The sequence below is a fragment of the Takifugu rubripes genome, chromosome 3 (assembly GCF_901000725.2).
Source record: "Takifugu rubripes chromosome 3, fTakRub1.2, whole genome shotgun sequence".
In the NCBI taxonomy this organism is placed as follows: Eukaryota; Metazoa; Chordata; class Actinopteri; order Tetraodontiformes; family Tetraodontidae; genus Takifugu; species Takifugu rubripes.
This window is the reverse complement of record NC_042287.1, coordinates 15,082,630-15,101,938: the sequence shown is the minus strand read 5'-3', so window position 1 is coordinate 15,101,938 and position 19,309 is coordinate 15,082,630. Positions and strand designations below refer to the sequence as shown.

At 42.7% G+C, this 19,309-nt stretch overlaps 4 protein-coding genes across 5 annotated transcripts; 1 reads left to right on the top strand and 3 right to left on the bottom strand.

Annotated features, from left to right (window-relative positions):
• Window positions 1-1,088: 1,088 nt before the first annotated feature.
• LOC101079025 (tubulin alpha-1C chain) lies at window positions 1,089-3,399 on the bottom strand. The gene is made up of 4 exons (XM_003976766.2): window positions 3,283-3,399; window positions 2,417-2,639; window positions 2,193-2,341; window positions 1,089-2,114 (listed from the first exon to the last, which is right to left on the bottom strand). The coding sequence occupies exons 1-4, from the start codon at window positions 3,283-3,285 to the stop codon at window positions 1,137-1,139; spliced, it is 1,353 nt and encodes a 450-aa protein (XP_003976815.2). The 5' UTR covers window positions 3,286-3,399; the 3' UTR covers window positions 1,089-1,136.
• A 520-nt stretch (window positions 3,400-3,919) lies between these two features.
• Window positions 3,920-6,324, bottom strand: bcl2l16 (BCL2 like 16). Of its 2 annotated transcripts, XM_029833404.1 has the most exons (3): window positions 6,192-6,324; window positions 5,497-6,082; window positions 3,920-4,379 (listed from the first exon to the last, which is right to left on the bottom strand). In XM_029833404.1, exons 2-3 carry the CDS (start codon window positions 5,971-5,973, stop codon window positions 4,242-4,244), a joined length of 615 nt encoding a protein of 204 aa, XP_029689264.1. In that variant the 5' UTR covers window positions 5,974-6,082; window positions 6,192-6,324; the 3' UTR covers window positions 3,920-4,241. The 2 variants fall into 2 exon arrangements, with proteins under 2 accessions (XP_029689264.1, XP_029689265.1); XM_029833405.1 differs by lacking the exon at window positions 6,192-6,324 and having other exon boundaries at window positions 5,497-6,183.
• A 118-nt stretch (window positions 6,325-6,442) lies between these two features.
• On the bottom strand, window positions 6,443-9,102 carry LOC101067763 (tubulin alpha-1C chain-like). The gene is made up of 4 exons (XM_011602691.2): window positions 8,998-9,102; window positions 8,051-8,273; window positions 7,827-7,975; window positions 6,443-7,748 (listed from the first exon to the last, which is right to left on the bottom strand). The coding sequence occupies exons 1-4, from the start codon at window positions 8,998-9,000 to the stop codon at window positions 6,771-6,773; spliced, it is 1,353 nt and encodes a 450-aa protein (XP_011600993.2). The 5' UTR covers window positions 9,001-9,102; the 3' UTR covers window positions 6,443-6,770.
• Window positions 9,103-11,811: 2,709 nt separating this feature from the next.
• Window positions 11,812-18,601, top strand: nt5dc2 (5'-nucleotidase domain containing 2). The gene is made up of 14 exons (XM_003963510.3): window positions 11,812-12,257; window positions 13,598-13,782; window positions 13,856-13,930; window positions 14,012-14,067; window positions 14,373-14,466; window positions 15,155-15,283; window positions 15,452-15,512; window positions 16,285-16,387; window positions 16,475-16,576; window positions 16,717-16,798; window positions 16,964-17,050; window positions 17,633-17,773; window positions 17,846-17,910; window positions 17,985-18,601. Exons 1-14 carry the CDS (start codon window positions 11,891-11,893, stop codon window positions 18,244-18,246), a joined length of 1,809 nt encoding a protein of 602 aa, XP_003963559.3. The 5' UTR covers window positions 11,812-11,890; the 3' UTR covers window positions 18,247-18,601.
• Window positions 18,602-19,309: the final 708 nt, after the last annotated feature.

Sequence of the window (19,309 nt, the reverse complement as noted above, 5' to 3'; positions counted from 1 at the left end):
CTCCTGGTCAGTTTGCTGGTAGGTGAGCATACGCGTTGTGTCCACAAAGCCACCAACCATTGTTGATCAAACACATGCCCTTATGTCCTGGTGCACCTTGTGAATAGGTGCAAGTGCAATTATAGCCACTTGGGCACGATTGTGTAGTCTTGTTAAACATATAGGAATCACAATGACGATCTTGGACACATTCTTTATTACAGGTTGTATAATTGTAGTTGGTTCGCCTTAGACAGAATGGTAGGTAAATCAGCATTGTACTTTGTTTCCAATCTGGATCTTTTGTTACCTTGCAGGGCATATAGATGATCCTGCAAGTGTCAGCATTAAGCGTTCCTAGTTGTGTCTGACCTCGCGCATAACAGTACGGTATGTGTGATTACCCATTATCTGCACGGGGATTTTGTATTGCTCAATCTTTCCCGCCATTTCTCTCAGCGGTTCTTGAGTGCAATTTTTATGGATGTACTGTGTTCCATTGCTTAATTGAATCTTATACACCCCCTTTTGGCCCACTCCTATGTGAAAAAAACAACGCCCTTCCGGGTCCTTTATTGGTTTGGCGGTCACTCGTGGGGTGGGTACGGAGACCGGTAGCATTGAGCATGCGTAGCAATTTGAATGGTTTTGGTTGTGCGCCGTGACGTGAGCATAGCACCACCATGTGTTTAAACTGCAAGTATGCGGCAATTCTCTACTGGGATGTAACCATGAATGTTCTAATAGGAAAAACAATTAGATACATTTTAATTCTGACAAGAAAAGCGTCTTTTCTTTTCTTCTCAAAAGATGAACGTTGTCTAGAATTTTTCCTTTTTAGAAGAAATGTATTTATCTACACATGTCTACTTACTTATTCGACCTATAAATGTAGATGTTTTGTTAATTGTTATATATTGGAAAATCTGCATGTATATACAGACCAGATCTTTTTTTTATTTTAGTTTTGTAAATACATGCATTACTAATAAAGCCAAAAAATAGACATTTTCAAACAACTGGGGACAATGTATGCAATTTTAAGTACTTGTATCAACAACCCAAAAAGGGTTAGATAAACATAGGAATAAAAGCAGTTAGGAGACCAATAGGATAAGCAATCAGGCTTTATTCATAAGTTACAAGGGAAAGACAATTTAATACTCCTCTCCATCTTCATCCTCATCTCCAACAGTATCAGCTCCCACCTCCTCATAATCCTTCTCCAGAGCAGCCATGTCCTCTCTGGCCTCAGAGAACTCACCCTCCTCCATGCCCTCACCCACGTACCAGTGAACAAAGGCCCGTTTGGCGTACATCAGGTCAAACTTGTGGTCCAGACGAGCCCAGGCCTCAGCGATGGCGGTGGTATTACTGAGCATGCACACGGCCCTCTGGACCTTGGCCAGATCTCCACCAGGCACAACAGTGGGGGGCTGGTAGTTGATGCCCACCTTGAAACCGGTGGGGCACCAGTCCACAAACTGGATGGTGCGTTTTGTTTTGATGGTGGCAATGGCAGCATTCACATCTTTGGGGACCACGTCGCCACGGTACAGAAGGCAGCAGGCCATGTACTTGCCGTGGCGAGGGTCACATTTCACCAACTGGTTGGCTGGCTCAAAGCAAGCACTGGTGATTTCGGCTACAGTTAACTGCTCATGGTAAGCTTTCTCAGCAGAGATGACCGGGGCGTACGTAGCCAGGGGGAAATGGATACGAGGATAAGGCACCAAGTTGGTCTGAAATTCTGTCAGATCTACGTTGAGGGCACCGTCAAATCGCAGAGAAGCCGTGATGGAGGACACGATCTGACTGATCAGCCTGTTCAGGTTGGTGTACGTGGGACGCTCGATATCGAGGTTCCGACGGCAGATGTCGTAGATGGCCTCGTTGTCGACCATGAAGGCGCAGTCTGAGTGTTCCAGGGTGGTGTGGGTGGTCAGGACGGAGTTGTAGGGCTCCACCACAGCAGTGGACACCTGGGGAGCCGGGTAGACCGAGAACTCAAGCTTGGACTTCTTGCCGTAGTCGACGGACAGACGCTCCATCAGCAGGGAGGTGAAACCAGAGCCGGTTCCACCTCCAAAGCTGTGGAACACCAGGAAGCCCTGAAGGCCGGTGCACTGGTCAGACTGTAAAGAGACAGTGGAACACATGAGGGGAAAATCATGTAAACTCAATGTTGACCTGGAGTTGAACTTGCAACCCACCAGTTTTCGGATCCTGTCCAGCACTATGTCGATGATCTCTTTGCCCACAGTGTAGTGTCCACGAGCATAGTTGTTGGCAGCATCCTCCTTGCCAGTGATCAGCTGCTCAGGGTGAAACAGCTGGCGGTAGGTCCCCGAACGCACCTCATCTATGGGCAAGAAACAAACCTATAGGAGGGTTTGATGGATGGGGGATACAACAGTTGTAGAACAGCTAAATTTACCAATCACAGACGGTTCCAGGTCTACAAAAACAGCCCTGGGGACGTGTTTTCCTGCCCCAGTCTCACTAAAGAAGGTGTTGAAAGAATCATCTCCTCCTCCAATTGTTTTATCACTGGGCATCCTTCCATCAGGCTGGATCCCATGCTCCAGGCAATACAGTTCCCAGCATGCATTGCCAATCTGGACCCCAGCCTGACCTACATGGATAGAGATACACTCACGCTGTGGGGAAACAGGAAAGGTGTTATTATTAAAAGGATTTGCAGGTTTGACACACACACACACACACACACACACACACACACACACACACACACACACACACACACACACACACACACACACACACACACACACACACACACACACACACACACACACACACACACACACACTGCGTCACATGCTGAATGACTCTACACTTATTTGGAATATGAAGAAGGGGCCTGTTGTAAAGAAAAAGGGATCATCATGAGCCAAAGCTGCAGTCACATTTCCTTTATATCACTGATATTAAGTCAGAAAAATGTACTTGAACGATGTATAATCAATATCATGCCTCCTCAGATTTAAAAAATTAATTGTCCGGGTGAATTTTTTTTTATTTCTTTTTATTTTTTTGTGCAAACAGGTTTTGGGTTCAAAAGCAGTTTTCAGATGAAAGAATAGATGTGCCAGTGAAAGGACATGGGCCTTTTGGCAACTACGTCATCTTCATAGAATAAAACGGGAAAATCCTTAAAATTTATAGGATTAAAAACGGACATGTTCATGATGTTCTAGACTTTAGACCTGATAGCAGACCCCCTTTTGAAGCTAGCGGGGGACGATCTGAGACAACATACAAGAAAAACTTCGTACTCACCATTTTTTTGTGACGACAGAATTGGTTTAAATGGAAGAGGAGGGTAAGGTTCTTTCTCACAGTCGGGCCTGAACGAGTCCTTTGCGAGAAGTAAATGACAGCGGCTTGTGGGTGGGGCCTTTTATAGTCTCTTCCCGACAGAACAGTGCTCTGGAACCGGATTGGCTGAGGGGCCCACAATGGTCAATTCTTATTGGTCACAATAACCCACCACGAGCTATTCCGGAAGCGTCTCAGCAGCTAAATGTCAGCCATATATCAAACCGCTCCTTTTGTTTCATGTCGTATAATTAAACATTTTTATATGGAGTCAAATTCGGAATATAATTGAACAGATCAATGAATTTGTCGCTGGCTTTTGATGTAAGTTTATTGATATCCTTTCTGGAAGAAAAAAAAGCTCATTGCGCACTATTAAGTTTTATTTAAGAAGCTTTCACGAAAGCACGTTAAAATGGTGAATGTGGTTTGAAGACAATTGAAATGGATTTGATCAAAAGACGGTAATAATCATGTGAAGTTGTCGTGTATGTGGCCATCTGGTGGGTTTATGAAGCAAGAATAACATTTGGAAACCATTTAATTTCCGTTACTTTCTTACACAACGAATCAAAAAACACGAAAATCTTTGGTCTAGTTTGTTGTAGAATACAAATTTATTGGCCTTACATAAAACAACAGAGAGGATAACAAACTAGATTATGCCAACAATATTAAAAAATAAATGCGCTATTTAAATAGGACGTGGCTCTAACAGTTGTCATCGATGGTAAATATAGAAATTTCTTTATTGTTCAAATAAAAACTGCAAAATAACCTGTTTATTGCTGAGCAGTTGTCTGGTGGTTTTTGACTCCTTTCTGCAAAACCATTTGCCCTCCTGGGGATCATCAGGAGACCCTTGAACCTCATTGATATTTAGCTATGGTAGCTAAGTTTTACAGAGCTTCTTGCCATAATTATGTGACAGTGCTGATTCGTTTCCACAAGAAGTAGGTGAGAATACTGATGGTCAGGGTCATCAGTGTCCAGCAACACAGTTTCTTCACCTGGCCCTCCAGGCCCTGCTTCTCTCCAAAGCGTGACTCAAAGCCGCTCTGTCAACAACAACAACAAAACAGTAAAGGGAAGCTTCAATTTAAAGCAAACAATTGAGTGCATTGTAAATTAAATATGGGATGACATCTACAAAAGATCCACTGATCCTTTCATTCTCTATTCATTATTTCATCAGTATCTGTACAGCAGGTTTTCCACTTTACAAAATAAGTCAGTTACTCAACGGTACCTTGTTTAAAATAAAGATGAAGTTAAAATATCCGTGCCCAAAATAGCTGACAAGGTACCCCATTGCGGCTTCTATTACAGCATATTTGGAAGCAAATTATGATTGATAATTTGTTTCCAAATTGGCTATAATTTAAATCCTAGTTACTGCTGCGTGTCACCCATCACCGTGCAGACTCAAAAATCCACATTCTATCTGGATAGATAGACTCATGCTGTGGAGGAACAGTAGAGGTTTTATTTAAAAAAAAAAAAAGTTTTGTAGGTTTTAAATACACGCACAAGCTCTGCATCACATGCCGAATGACTATCCTTATTTAAGATGTAAAGAAGAAAGAGACTGTTGTCAAGAACAGAATACAGGATCATCATGACTGGAATCATCTGATCAAAAGCTTCAGTCACATTTCCTTTACATCACTGGTATTAGGACAAAAAAAGGTTCTTCAATGTTGTATATACAGATAAAGTTGAACCATCTGTGCCACACAGTTGTTATCAATGTATTCCTGTTGTTGTTTCCAGCTATTTATACTATAAGATTGATCATTTGTTTGAAAAATTGGTATAATTTAAATCCTAGCTACTGCAGCTGGCACTCATCACCATGCAGACTCAAAACTCCACATTCTATCTGGATCAACTGTTAAATGCCGGAGAACCTGCAGATATACAGTACTATAGCAGTGGCAGATTATCCAGACTTTAGCTCGCTGACATTTTGCAAAGGAGTTGCAAAGCGTTAATAGACAAACATGTTGCTGTCGACTCACCACCATGTTTTTCCAACTTTGGGATGTGAGTAAATCAGGGTGCAACTGGACAGTGATCCGAATGCAACAATATAAGCCAAAAGCTTTGTGTGTAATGCCCTAAATAGTGTTCTATATAGTAACATATGCTTCATCGTCATCGGCACATACTCACCCATCCACCCTTGTCTCGTATATGGGGGCAGATGACCCTCTCCACATAGGCCCCAACACACTCCTTCAGCTGGGGCAGGACCACCAGCATGCCCCTCTCTTTGCAATGAAGGGCCATCTGGCCGGAGAGCACATACACCGACAGCACAGCGCTCCAGGCCAGGTCTCTGCGTCGCCCTCCGGGGACGGGGGGGAAAAAGTGTTCATCCAAGATGCTCGTGAGCATGGAGCAGGCCGTCTTCTCTGTCACATCTTGGAAAACTCGAGGCCAGCGTCTGAAGAATATGGGAAATCGGTTGAGGAGCTCATCTCCAGCATGACGCAGGGCCGCTGTGCAGGCTGTCGGGGCAGGGCCCATGGTGCCATCTGAGCCTCCTGTAGTTATGTAGTCTATGTAATCGTGGGCCATAAGAAAAGCCTCCCTTACCAGCGGGTCAGGACTGTTCACACCCTCTTTTTTCATTGCTGACTGACACATGGCCCAAAATGCAGAATTATTCCTCAAAAATCTGTCTCCTCAGTAGTTCAAGATGTCAGTTTCATTGCAGAGTAAACAACGCCATTCTGTACGTCACCGTGGTTTGTCACTGTTAACACGAAAGACAGAGATAATCCCAGTAATTCGGGAAGAAAAACATGAGCATTTAAGAAACTCTAGAAATTATAACTCATCTCGCCTAAACAAAAACACCTTACCAGTAAATACAGACGTAGTGAGGGTCAAAGAGGAGAGAATACGTGTCGTGCTGGTCTGATTCTGTCTCCCAGTCCCCCAACTAGCTAAATATAGATCCTCTACTGCAAAGTGACACTGATCTTCACCCTCAGCCACTGTGTCAAAGGTTTCCAGCACAAAGCTAAACAGCACAACACCAGCAGAGTTCAGGCTCAAGATCACCTATTAAAATAGTTCAACTCAAGTTGAAGACAAGAATTCTCAAAATATGCAGTTATCAGTTACTTTTATTTCAGCCACTCCATTAACAGCAACTATTGCATTTAAGAACCAAATTTCTTCATCTCAGTTAAAAAAAAAATAATTCAACAATGGCAATACATTTTATTTTAAACAATCACATTGACATTTAACACTTCTCCCCGGGCTCATGAATAGAATAACTGCTGTGCTCTGAGCATGGGTCCAAATACATTTCACTCATGAGTTGCAACGTCTCCCATTGAGCTTTTAGAACTTTAGTCATGAAACACAAACGTGTAAAACAAAATACTTCAATTCAGCTTTTGAAATACTTTCTCAAATCAGCCACCTTCACATTAATACTCCTCTCCCTCTTCATCCTCCTCTCCCAGGCTGTCTGTGCCCACCTCCTCATAATCCTTCTCCAGAGCAGCCATGTCCTCTCTGGCCTCAGAGAACTCACCCTCCTCCATGCCCTCACCCACGTACCAGTGAACAAAGGCCCGTTTGGCGTACATCAGGTCAAACTTGTGGTCCAGACGAGCCCAGGCCTCAGCGATGGCGGTGGTATTACTCAGCATGCACACGGCCCTCTGGACCTTGGCCAGATCTCCACCAGGCACAACAGTGGGGGGCTGGTAGTTGATGCCCACCTTGAAACCGGTGGGGCACCAGTCCACAAACTGGATGGTGCGTTTTGTTTTGATGGTGGCAATGGCAGCATTCACGTCTTTGGGGACCACGTCGCCGCGGTACAGAAGGCAGCAGGCCATGTACTTGCCGTGGCGAGGGTCACATTTCACCAACTGGTTGGCTGGCTCAAAACAAGCGTTGGTGATTTCGGATACGGTCAACTGCTCATGGTAAGCTTTCTCAGCAGAGATGACCGGGGCGTACGTAGCCAGGGGGAAATGGATACGAGGATAAGGCACCAAGTTGGTCTGAAATTCTGTCAGATCTACGTTGAGCGCACCGTCAAATCGCAGAGAAGCTGTGATTGAGGACACGATCTGACTGATCAGCCTGTTCAGGTTGGTGTACGTGGGACGCTCGATATCGAGGTTCCGACGGCAGATGTCGTAGATGGCCTCGTTGTCGACCATGAAGGCGCAGTCTGAGTGTTCCAGGGTGGTGTGGGTGGTCAGGATGGAGTTGTAGGGCTCCACCACAGCAGTGGACACCTGGGGAGCCGGGTAGACCGAGAACTCAAGCTTGGACTTCTTGCCGTAGTCGACGGACAGACGCTCCATCAGCAGGGAGGTGAAACCAGAGCCGGTTCCACCTCCAAAGCTGTGGAACACCAGGAAGCCCTGAAGGCCGGTGCACTGGTCAGACTGTAAAGAGACAGTGGAACACATGAGGGGAAAATCATTTAAACTCAATGTTGACCTGGAGTTGAACTTGCAACCCACCAGTTTTCGGATCCTGTCCAGCACTACGTCGATGAGCTCTTTGCCCACAGTGTAGTGTCCACGAGCATAGTTGTTGGCAGCATCCTCCTTGCCAGTGATCAGCTGCTCAGGGTGAAACAGCTGGCGGTAGGTCCCCGAACGCACCTCATCTATGGGCAAGAAACAAACCTATAGGAGGGTTTGATGGATGGGGGATACAACAGTTGTAGAACAGCTAAATTTACCAATCACAGACGGTTCCAGGTCTACAAAAACAGCCCTGGGGACGTGTTTTCCTGCCCCGGTCTCACTGAAGAAGGTGTTGAAAGAATCATCTCCTCCTCCAATTGTTTTATCACTGGGCATCCTTCCATCAGGCTGGATCCCATGCTCAAGGCAATACAGTTCCCAGCATGCATTGCCAATCTGGACCCCAGCCTGACCCACATGGATAGAGATACACTCACGCTGTGGAGAGGGAATAAAGAATAAACAAGTTATTGTCGCCTCAGACACCAACACTATTTATCACACGATAAACCCATAAATTAAAACAGAAGAAAGACTCATCTGTTAGGAATTATGATACAACACATCACATGATACCAAACAAAGTTTCTCCAGAAAATTTCTTCTAAATGACAAAGAATGCAATCGGGTACATTCTTTAAGATATACGAGATTTATGGCCAGTTAGATCTATAGAAGTTTTGTGGGATTGCGCAACATATGACGAGGTTAATTTATGGGATCCCATGAATATTCAGTGGTGAATCTGTATAAAATTATATATAAATGCCAACAAAGTTTAACAAAAACTTCCTTTGGAAAATAACCAATGTACAGTGAGGAAGAATAAAAGAAGAAAACCTCAGTTAAGTGACACGAATAACGGTCGGTACCGCGCCCTTTTTAAAGTGGTACGTCTCACTCCAAGAGTAATGTCCAGAAAGTATACCAGACTTTAAGTAATTTAACTTATATGAACACCACAAATATAGCGTCTTAAAAAAAACCCACAAAAAATCCCAAATGAATCAAATGCGAAGAATCAAGTTCACAAGTGACAGGGAAGTCAATCACCACCCAAATCTCTTTTTTTCCCCGATTTAAACGTTGTATATGTGTCCGGAATTGAAACAAGGTTCGCATAAGTCGTCACAAAAGTATAGAAAGTCCGTATTGTACTCACCATTTTTTTAAACAATTCAAGTGTGCAGAAATTGACATATGCTTTCCGTTAGGCCGGGCTGGGCCATATATATATAACGTTCTGGCCGACACTTTTAATCTGATTGGTTAGAGAGGCTCACGTTGGTTCTATCCTCACTTCTCATTGGTCCAAATGTACAAATCAAACCAGTCAGGTAACGTCAGGAGGGGGAAAAAATATTTTTAAAAACTTTATTAAAACGCGTGCCACACCATAACAATGGTACACTCATTTATTAAGTATTCCTGCACACAACAAAAGAAAAGTCACACCTTCGCTGTAGACAACCGAAAAATAACTACAATTCTAACAAATATGAAAGAATGAAAGAAGTGGGGAATAAATAAAGGAAGAAAATTACAAAGAAAAGAATATAAGAGATGGGAAAAAAATGCATTTCAGTGTTGCCAGAAATGTGTACAATATATTTGCATGTGTATAAATGATCTGTTTCAAACAGTATAAACCAGAGCAAATTCATTTTGACAAGTAGACCGTGAATATATCAAAACGATATATTTTGCGATTAGATAGATAGATAGATAGATAGATAGATAGATAGATAGATAGATAGATAGATAGATAGATAGATAGATAGATAGATAGATAGATAGATAGATAGATAGATAGAAATGTCATCATCTCACATATGCAAAAAAAGCTGCTCACATTAAAATATCGCCTAACAAGTGCATAAATGTTGTCAATTCAAATTACTGTATTGAGTCATCTTTAAATCCACGTTGATCTCAGTTTCACTACCATCTCCTAACCACTAGAGATCCCCATATAACCATGTTAACCAGGTTAACCATGTTAAAGACGTGCGGTTGTTCACTTTCTCTACCAGGCAGTCCTGTCTTTCAGGCTTCTCAAAAGCCTTCTCAAAAGTTGCAACGTCTTCCTGTTCTCCATACATTGAATAACAAACCAATTATTCAGATTATCCTTAATATACACTATACCAGCCAATCTACACACTTTGATGGGATGTACAATGAAAGAGGCTATGTACATCAACAGGAAATATATTTCCCCTTAAGTATAAACATAACAACTGTCAAGAAGCATTTGCAACGCTCTCCAGTGTTTAGTTGACATTGCAACATAATCAAAACTAAATCCTAAGGAAGTGGGGTAGATTCTCTACAGACACTATCTAAGGACGCTCTACAGAATAATGTTAAGCTACTGAGTCAGTAGGGGAAAAGACAACTTGGCCAGGAAGTCATCTTTCTGCTTTGGCTCTTGGTGCTGAGATACGGGGGCCATGTGTGACACGAACAGACTGTCAGCTTAGATAAGAAGCAATGCTGTAGTTGGCATGAATTGTAAATTACAGAATCATATTTATTGATTACCAACTATATACTTTTTTAACCTCTCCACTAAAATTGTTAATGTGTTTATAAAGCAAAAATGTCCAAGTTCTCTCATTGCATTTGGTAAATAACTCTTAGAAAGGTTGAGAGGGGCAGTGAGTAATGTCAACATTATGCTGTGTATTTACTGTTAACACTTCTGCTGCAACATCCTGTAAGAGGTGATTTGTTGTACAACAGTTACATAAGTGCAACTGAGTGAAATATTTATATGGTATAAATCGGGCCCATATGATAGCAATATTTTTTTTCAATTTAAAAAAAAAATCATGAGCAGCGTGTCACAGTTATCTCAGGGCGGAACTGAGGGTTAAGATGAAGGACGATTGGCACTTATCGTGGGTGATTATCAGCTTCTTTTGAGGATCTAACTAACTTAACTGCCTCCTGCTTAAATACCACCATGTTTTACCGTCATATGCATGTAAACATATATGACAAATGTTGATCTGCACTGGCCCCTGTGAGCATTTCTGGGATAACAGGTTTAACGGTTTTTCCGGTTTTAAGTCACATGAGTGTCCTGCAGTGCTTGACTCCCTACCAGACGTCAGTATAAGCTTCAGAAAATGCCCCCTGAATCATTTTCTTCATATAGTAAAACATTGGGTGGGAAATAACTGTTGTAAACAGAATGTTGGCTTGGTGTGAGCAGCGTGAATGCTTCACTCTAAAGTAGAAGTAGACCCGTTTCAATGACTTAAGAAGCTTAAGAATGCCATATTTCCAACCAAAAAAGGAGCCCAGCTGCCTCCGGGCCAGAGGCGAATGTGGACGAGCCGCCAGCTCGTCTTGGGCTTCAAAGACAACCATCCACATGCACACCAAAGGTCAAATCATGGCTGTCAAGTCATTTCTCCCAACCCCTAAATGAAGACCATGCAAACTTCACACAGATAAGCCTCTGGGGGTTTGAAACTTCTTACTGTGAGCACATACTAACCACATTGCATACCCGTGCAAACATGTGGACATAGCTGGAAAAACCCTATAGTTAATGCTTAATGTATTCAGGTTTGGAACCATGAGTAAACCCATGATGGGGAAGACAATTTAATGGTTGTCTGAACTCATTTTTGGGATTGTTAACCATGAATCCCCATTGGGTTAGTATTGTAGGAGACTTCATAAAGGAATGTGACCCTTCCAGAAAGTAACAATAGCATTAGCAGATCAAAGGAGCTCACGTAGCTGTGCATGTTTGGGTCTTGGTTGTGGAGAAAAATGGAGTAGTCTGCTAATCAAGACCCTCTCTTTTCCAGTCTCCTTTGTCATTATTAGGTTTTAAGAGCACTGAGTAAACACTTCCATTGTCTAATGAGATTCGCGTGTTTTCCAACCACATGATGCCTTCTGGGGCAAAGCCTACGTCGCCCCGCCCACTTTAGAAAAACAGGCGTGGTTATGCTTAAGACGTCAGGGCATGTTTTCATCTGCCAGTCCAGCTTGCAACGGCAGCAGTTTTGTGCACCACGTTGCAGCTGTGGAAAATGGCTTTTAATACAGTAGCAGCCGTGTTCATCCGTGCGCTGCGCAGCGGAGGAAATGGCACCCCTCCTTTGTTGCGATCCGCCAAAATGAACGGACTGTCTGCGTCGCGCACGCTGTCTGGAGGAAATCAACAGGATCGCGAAGTAGCAAAAAGTTCCGACTCCTGCACGGACACGGACAGGCCTGGGAACGACGCGCCAACCTCCAGCGAAGCTGCCCACAGACCTACGCCTGCAGACAAGAAGGGTACCAAGGGCGCTCCCGGGGTTCGTGGTGAGCGGAGACGCTCCTTCACCTCCGCAGTTCCAGCAGACCCCAAGTCTTACATGTGGGCTCGTTACAATGACACCAAACGCCTGGTTCACGGTAAGATGAGTCCCCCAAACCTTTTACCAGCACATCCCCCACGTCCAACAGCCGCCCGCGCCCTCTGTTGTTTTCGCCAGGCAGCAACACTGTTGTTTTTACTCAGTGAAGACACGTTGGTCCGTGGTTATCTTCTCTGCCGACTAACTACGCCAAGCAGATGGCGATTACTGTTGCAGGTACCAGGGCCAAACACGGATTAATTAATTTTAACGCTCCGTAAACTTCAGCAACCGACACTTGAGAGGCCAGGATTTGTCTTCATGCACAGTTCCTCAATTCTCAGCCACCCTCCAGTTTGCATGGAAAAAAACAAATTAATTTTGTTCCAAGTTAGTTCATAGTGTTCTTTTTTAGACCGTATTTGAGATCGCATTCGTGTACTATCAATTCTCAGATACCATATGCTCAATACTGACCCGTGGGCTCCTGCTGCGATCGATCACATTTCCCAAAGAGGTTGCAAAGTTCTATTTAAATAACATATCTTGAGTTGTTTTAATTCCTTATCTCAGCTGAAGGTACAGAATCACAAAATCAGCAGTTATAGGGTAATTAATAAGCAAGATAGTAAAATAAAATGTTTATGTGCTTTTTATGTTCAATTGTTTATTGGAATTGTATTTGCCAAGATACACCAAACAAGACATAGTATTTTTATTTTAGTATTGGTATTTTTATAGTATTTTTATTTATTTAGATCTAAACATCAACAGCATGCAAGAGACTTAAAACTTTTTTTTGTAATTGCCCAAATGTGTTTACAGTTGTTATTTTGCACAACTTACTCTATAGATAAAATAGTGCATGAATTAGTTTTAAACCAAAACAGATCATGTCGTCTCCACCACCCAGCTGCAGACCTTGTTGTCCTCTCACAGGACTGAAGACCATGACCTGTTTTTGTCTAAGAACCAACAGAAAGGCGGACCTGTGTTAACATGTCAGCCAGGTTATTGGAGGCAGGCCTTCAAAGGGCCAGATTATTATGAGATTGTTGAACTTGTTTGTTTAATCTGCATCCATGAGGTAACAGCCTGACAAAGATAGTTGCCAGAAAATGATAGATTTGGTCTTTTGGATTTCCACTGTTGATATTTTGGAGACACACATTACACAACCTCAGATAAACGCCCTGGCCTCTGTCAGTGATCTCTGTGTGCACAGCGATGTGTTCAGGAACAAGAAACAGTATCGCAGCTCTTTTTCTCGAATGATAAGATGGACCTTGCCAATCTATTGTTCCCGGGCGTCTAATGGTTTTTACTCTTTGATATCAGTCTGATTGAATCCCTGTTTGACTTTCTTCATGGACAACATTGTTTCCCATCTCCTGTCAGAACTGATTCCTCCAGGCGCCTGCAACCTCCTCAACCCCTCTACTATTTACGCCAACAACGAGGTGTGTCTGTCTGAGGTGGACATCTACGGCTTTGACTACGACTACACTCTGGCCCTGTACTCTAATGCTCTCAACACAATGATCTTCAACATGGCCAGAAACTTCCTGATTGAACACTATAAGGTGCGTTTGCACTTCTGCCGTGAAGGTTGGGAACTTTAAAAATGATTCTCTCCTTTTTCCTCCTTCATGGCAGTATCCGGAAGGCATCCGCAAATATGATTACATTCCAAACTTTGCTGTTCGGGGTCTTCATTATGACATTCAGAAGGTGATAAAAAACACAAAGATGCCATTGCAGGAAATGTGTCCTTTGTTACTAATTAGAATCTGCTATTTCTGCCCATTTTAGGGTCTTTTAATGAAGATTGATGCCTTTCATTACATCCAGCCAGGAACAGTGTATTGGTAAGAGAAAAATTTTTTTTTTTACAGTAACATAAGAGGGGTTATTTTTTTTATCAGATGCAGTTTTTTCTTTAAATTTTTTTTGCAGTGTTCTGAGTCCCAAACAGTTCACAGCATCAAAACACACATCACCACGGTGATGATTTATGCCACAAATATCCCACATGCCCAAACAAAACACCGCCATTCACATGCGCAAACATGCTAATATACTGTGTCATAATTGAAAGCCGAAAATAAACACTTGTCTACCAGAAAACACACCTGAAATACCAAAAACCACTTTTTGTTATATGATTTCACAGGGGACTGAACCCACTGCCAGATGAGGAGGTGCTGCAGCTCTATGGGGGGACCTATCACGTCCCCCTGCAGCAGGACAGTGGCTTCTATGGAAAGGTGCGCAGGCCCCCATGTTTGTCAGGTTGTTTACTTCTCTGTCAAACTTCTTTTTGGAGCGGATGGGAGCAATATTCCCGCACATCTGTCGTAAGCTCATCGGTCTACTCTCCAGCAGGGATAAAATTTAGGATTAAATCTGCAACTGTCCTGGGACATTTGAAGTGCCTGGCTTTGCCCGGCTTTACAATTACATAAGTACCCAAGTTCAATCTAGTTTGCCTGTTCTTCCCATGGAATCAGTTGGAGGCAATGTTCTGGCGCCTAAAAGGCCTGAAATACTCTGTCCACAGTGAGCCATTTCTCTTCTGTATTTTATCAGCTTCCTTAAATCAGTTAAGGAATGTAGAGTTCCCCATTGTAGCTGACACTGACAAATGTTCATCCGGCCTGTTATGCTAATTAGCGGCCATTCAGCCTGCGATGTTTTGACTATTTAATTGGCTTTTTGGTTCAAGTGCATTCCTGCTGCTAGAAGATTGTTTCTTTTTCCTCTAAAATCTGCCTGAAAGGTTCTGATAAAGATGTTTTGGTGTGCTTCCAGTCCCATTTGGCGATGTGGCTTTGTTTTCATGGTAGCGAGGCCCGACTTTAGAGCTCAGAAACATCCGCAAACATGATCGTTTGTTTCTCCCTGCAAAAGGCTTCAGCAGCAAGGGGTTGAAATGTTCTGCATTGTCTTCGATAGGGGCCGAAGGTGAAACAGTTCATGGACATTTTCTCCATCCCAGAAATGAACCTCTTAGCTGTAGCAAATGACTATTTCATCACAAACGACATTGAATACGACCCAGTTCACCTGTTCAAGGACGTCTCGGTGAGTGATTCTTCACAAATATTACTCCGTATCCCAGGGCAGCATTTTCTTTGGTTTACTGTTTTCATTCAGCTGGATGCTCAGGAATCTGCTGAGCTGAGTAAAACTTGACTCTTTTGGGCAGAACAGAAAACAGTGGTAACAAATTTTTTTGTTTCTGTGCAACAGGAAGCGATTGGAATGGTCCATCTTAAAGGTTACATGTACAAATGGGTCATGGAGGATCTGGGTAAGAAAACCCACAAATCAGATTAGCGTTGATTATGACACACCACATATGAAGTTACAAGGAATAAAGAAAGACTCTTAGCAGAGAGAGATGAAGACAAACATGCAGATTCATATTTCCAATGAGGAGCCACCAAAGTGCAGCAGGAAGCAGCCGCTGCCACCTCTTCCTAACATGCACCTCAAACCAAAGCAGGACCTAAATGAAAGAGGAAACATGCACAGAAATCCACATTCCTTTGCTATTGTGAACCTTTCAGACCTTGCTAGATCCTCTAGGAAGTAAATCTTTCTTAACAGGGGGGGAAAAATCGCTCTGTATATACACACATATATACGGCTATATGTGTATATATACATTTAAAAAAAATCAAAGGCCTTAAACCAACAATTTGGGATGTGATCCTCTTGGTTTTCTGCGTTGTTTTTCAAGTGTCGGCATGGGTCACAGGGTTCCTGGGATTTTGCTATAACTGATCCTTGAATCCCAGCAGTGGTTGAGTGGGAATATTTGCTTTGAGAAGTTTGGATCTGACTCTGGTGGCGTCATAGACACGCCTGTGAAGAGAGAGCAGAGGAAAACCTCAGATTAAATCAGATCAGATTACCCACGGAGCTTTGCAACACGAGGGGAAGACCGAGCAGTGACAAGAACAAACTGTGTACACATTTAGGAAAAACAGTTTGTAGTTATTGCCACAGATATTTCTGCAGGACATTTGGGAAAAAAAGTATTTTTTTGCATGTGAACTAACTTCCTGTTTTCTTCACAGATAAATTCATTCTGAGAGGAGAAGAGACCGATGCCGTTTTACAACGACTGGTTAGTCATGGAAAAAAACTCTTTCTCATCACTAACAGTCCCTTTGGCTTCGTGTAAGTGTTGGAGCACGTCTCCACCAACCAACCCCAGCTCTGTGCGTGGCAGAACTACATGCTCTAACTAATCTTTCCTGTGTGCAGTGACAAAGGAATGACTCATATGGTGGGAAAAGACTGGAGAGACTTTTTTGACGTCATCATTGTTCACGCTGAAAAACCTCACTTCTTCACCGATTGCGTCAAGTGAGTGAGTCAGTCTTGCAGAGTAGACAGTTAGAGGACCGGTGATCCTCTGACCTCTGATAAACGGTCACATTTACTCGCTACACGCCCCAGGTATTTGTTTTATGGAGCAACGTCCCTCAATGTTTTTACTCCTACAGGCCGTTTCGGCAGTTGGACAACAATGGAGACCTTCGGTGGGAGAAAATAAACAGTTTGGACAAGGGGCACATATACAAACAGGTCTGCATTTTCAGAATTGATGCATTCTGATTTCTCTGAGAAGCCAGAAAGTTTGAATTCATTCTCTGTTAATCGCTGTTACGGGGTGGAAATATCAGAGTTTGACTTGTTGCATCCTCTGGGTCTAAATGTGCTGGCCTGTGCTTTTGTTCTCATCTTTTCCAGGGAAACCTCTTTGATTTTCTTAGACTGACAGGTTGGCGAGGTTCAAAGGTTCTTTATTTTGGAGACCATCTTTATAGTGACCTGGCTGTAAGTTTCACCGCACGCAGCAATGAAATGCTACTTTTTCCAATATTTTAGGTGCAGTTAAATTTAATAAATATAAAAGCCACCATGTATTCAAACATCTGACATTAAATCAACATGTGTTACCTTGTCTTATCGTGTAACAGGACTGTAATTATATTATTTCAAGAATTTAAGGAACTAAATATACTAAAGTATAATATTTATTAATGTATTTGATACATTTTGATGTTTAAATGGTTGTTTTTCTACTAAAGGCCGAATGTCTCTGCCACTTTTTATTTCATTTTTCTGAAAATCGCCCACGTGGCATATTCAGGAACGTCACAATAACAGTTTTGAACACTAGATGGCAGCATCGACTTCTTAAATATGGAGCAGCTGCTGTGTGGAGGGCAAGCGAGGCCTCGTTTGCTAAAAACACGCATTTTACCGTTGTTCTATGTAAGGCTGTCTCTTTCAAAATATGTTTAACCTGCTAAATCAACATGAATAAAATGTTTAAGTTGAGTCCTTGATTGTTAATGTGAAGGTGCTGCGTTGTGTTGACCAGATTGAAAAGAGCCTTTTCGTGTGTTCTTGCAGGACCTGATGCTGCGACATGGCTGGCGTACAGCAGCCATAGTGCCTGAGCTGGAGCAGGAAACCAACGTGGTCAGCACAAACCGCTACTCTCTGAACCTCACCTGGCTCCAGGCTTTAACTGGCCTGATGGAGCGCCTACAGGTGGGACGCTGATCCAAGCATCTTCATCTTCACTCGATACGTTTCTCTTAATTTCCCTCTGTATTATTCCAGACTCTTCAGGACTCGGAGTCTAAAATGATTTTTCATGAATGGCAAAAGGAAAGGGAAGAACTTATGTGAGTGTAGGTGGGCGTACATTTAAATTAAATGGACCTGCTGGATTTAAAGATCATCCTTGTTATGTTTGCAGGGTGATGATGAAGAACCTGTTCAACCCTCAGTTTGGCAGCATATTCCGGACGTGTCATAACCCCACGTATTTCTCCAGACGTCTGTGTCGTTTCTCAGACATCTACATGACCTCCGTCAGCTGCCTGTTGAATTATGACCTCAACTACACCTTCTACCCCCGCCGCACCCCTCTGCAGCACGAATCCCCGCTCTGGATGGATCAGCTCTGCACAGGCTGCTTGAAGATACCTCATCTGGAGGAGATGTCTCACATACGCTGAGAAGTGAGCTCTCCCTTAGAAAGCTGCTTGGATTTTACATTTTAGGTATGGTGCACACATGAGATTGACTGAGGATTTCTGATAGGAAGGTTTACATTTGAGCAAATACGCACAACTGCAATACGCACACAAATCAAGTTTCTCATTCTCCTCGACCCCTTGGCACACTACGAGAAACAGTACTTTCTATCCAGAGGTCATTCATTTTAACATGTTGCCTCTTGTTATATTACCCTAAGCTTTTATTGTACAGGTTGATGGTACATAAAAAAAACTTGTTTCCTCATTTCATAAGGGGAATTACATGGAAAGTTTCTTGTGTACATTTACATGAAATAAAGTAAAATCTTGAAAATGTGTTTATTTATTCTGAACTCCACAGATTTCATGACATGTTAAGTTTTTAATGTAGTTTTTGTCTTTTCCCTTTTCCTTGCCTCGGAGACGCAGTGGTTGCCATGCCACGATTGGCGAGCCTCTTGCATGTCTCTTTCCTTTTTGACCTTTGGGATGTAGCAGAACTACATGTCTGTTCTTTTAACGTGACCTAAAAGGGGTAAATTGCCCCAAAAACCTGGTGGTCATTGGGGCTCTCGAACCTACAGGTGCTGGGTTCATTGCAAATCAAATTTGAATGAGAATGTTTAGAATGTTTTGTCATTTGGGGTGCACAGTATGGTGGAAAAATATCAAAAATATTTTTTGGTAGCAAGCTATTAAAGTATAATTATCAAGCACTCACGATGCCAGAGTGGAATTTATAACACTTAAAATAGGCCTAAATCCAGAAAAGATTTAAATAAAACTTTCTATTTTAAGTGTGCTGTTATGAAAGAGTACAATACTTAAAAATATAATTTTTAGGATGCATCTGCATTGATAACACATTAATTTTCTTTCTTTTGTTGCGAGTCGTTGATTTTTTTTTTTATTTCTAAATTTTCTGATTGGTTGACGGGTTGCTAGGCAGCGCGGCATCCGTTCATCCTCAGCGCGGCGTCACGACCTCCCTGAATTCCAGCCGCCCTCCTGAAGACAGCAGCGAAGGTACTGTCTTCCCAGT

Excerpts from the sequence above, each read along its gene's own strand:
- LOC101079025 (XM_003976766.2), bottom strand. Across the intron at positions 2,342-2,416 it reads CCTGGAACCGTCTGTGATTG|ATGAGGTGCGTTCGGGGACC; the intron begins GTAAATTTAGCT and ends TCTTGCCCATAG. Across the intron at positions 2,115-2,192 it reads TGGACAGGATCCGAAAACTG|TCTGACCAGTGCACCGGCCT; the intron begins GTGGGTTGCAAG and ends GTCTCTTTACAG.
- bcl2l16 (XM_029833404.1), bottom strand. The coding sequence starts at position 5,973 with ATGTGTCAGTCAGCAATGAAAAAAGAGGGTGTGAACAGTCCTGACCCG. Across the intron at positions 4,380-5,496 it reads TACGAGACAAGGGTGGATGG|AGCGGCTTTGAGTCACGCTT; the intron begins GTGAGTATGTGC and ends TGTTGTTGACAG.
- nt5dc2 (XM_003963510.3), top strand. The coding sequence starts at position 11,891 with ATGGCTTTTAATACAGTAGCAGCCGTGTTCATCCGTGCGCTGCGCAGC. Across the intron at positions 16,388-16,474 it reads AACAGTCCCTTTGGCTTCGT|TGACAAAGGAATGACTCATA; the intron begins GTAAGTGTTGGA and ends TCCTGTGTGCAG. Across the intron at positions 17,911-17,984 it reads AAGGAAAGGGAAGAACTTAT|GGTGATGATGAAGAACCTGT; the intron begins GTGAGTGTAGGT and ends TTATGTTTGCAG.
- LOC101067763 (XM_011602691.2), bottom strand. Across the intron at positions 7,976-8,050 it reads CCTGGAACCGTCTGTGATTG|ATGAGGTGCGTTCGGGGACC; the intron begins GTAAATTTAGCT and ends TCTTGCCCATAG. Across the intron at positions 7,749-7,826 it reads TGGACAGGATCCGAAAACTG|TCTGACCAGTGCACCGGCCT; the intron begins GTGGGTTGCAAG and ends GTCTCTTTACAG.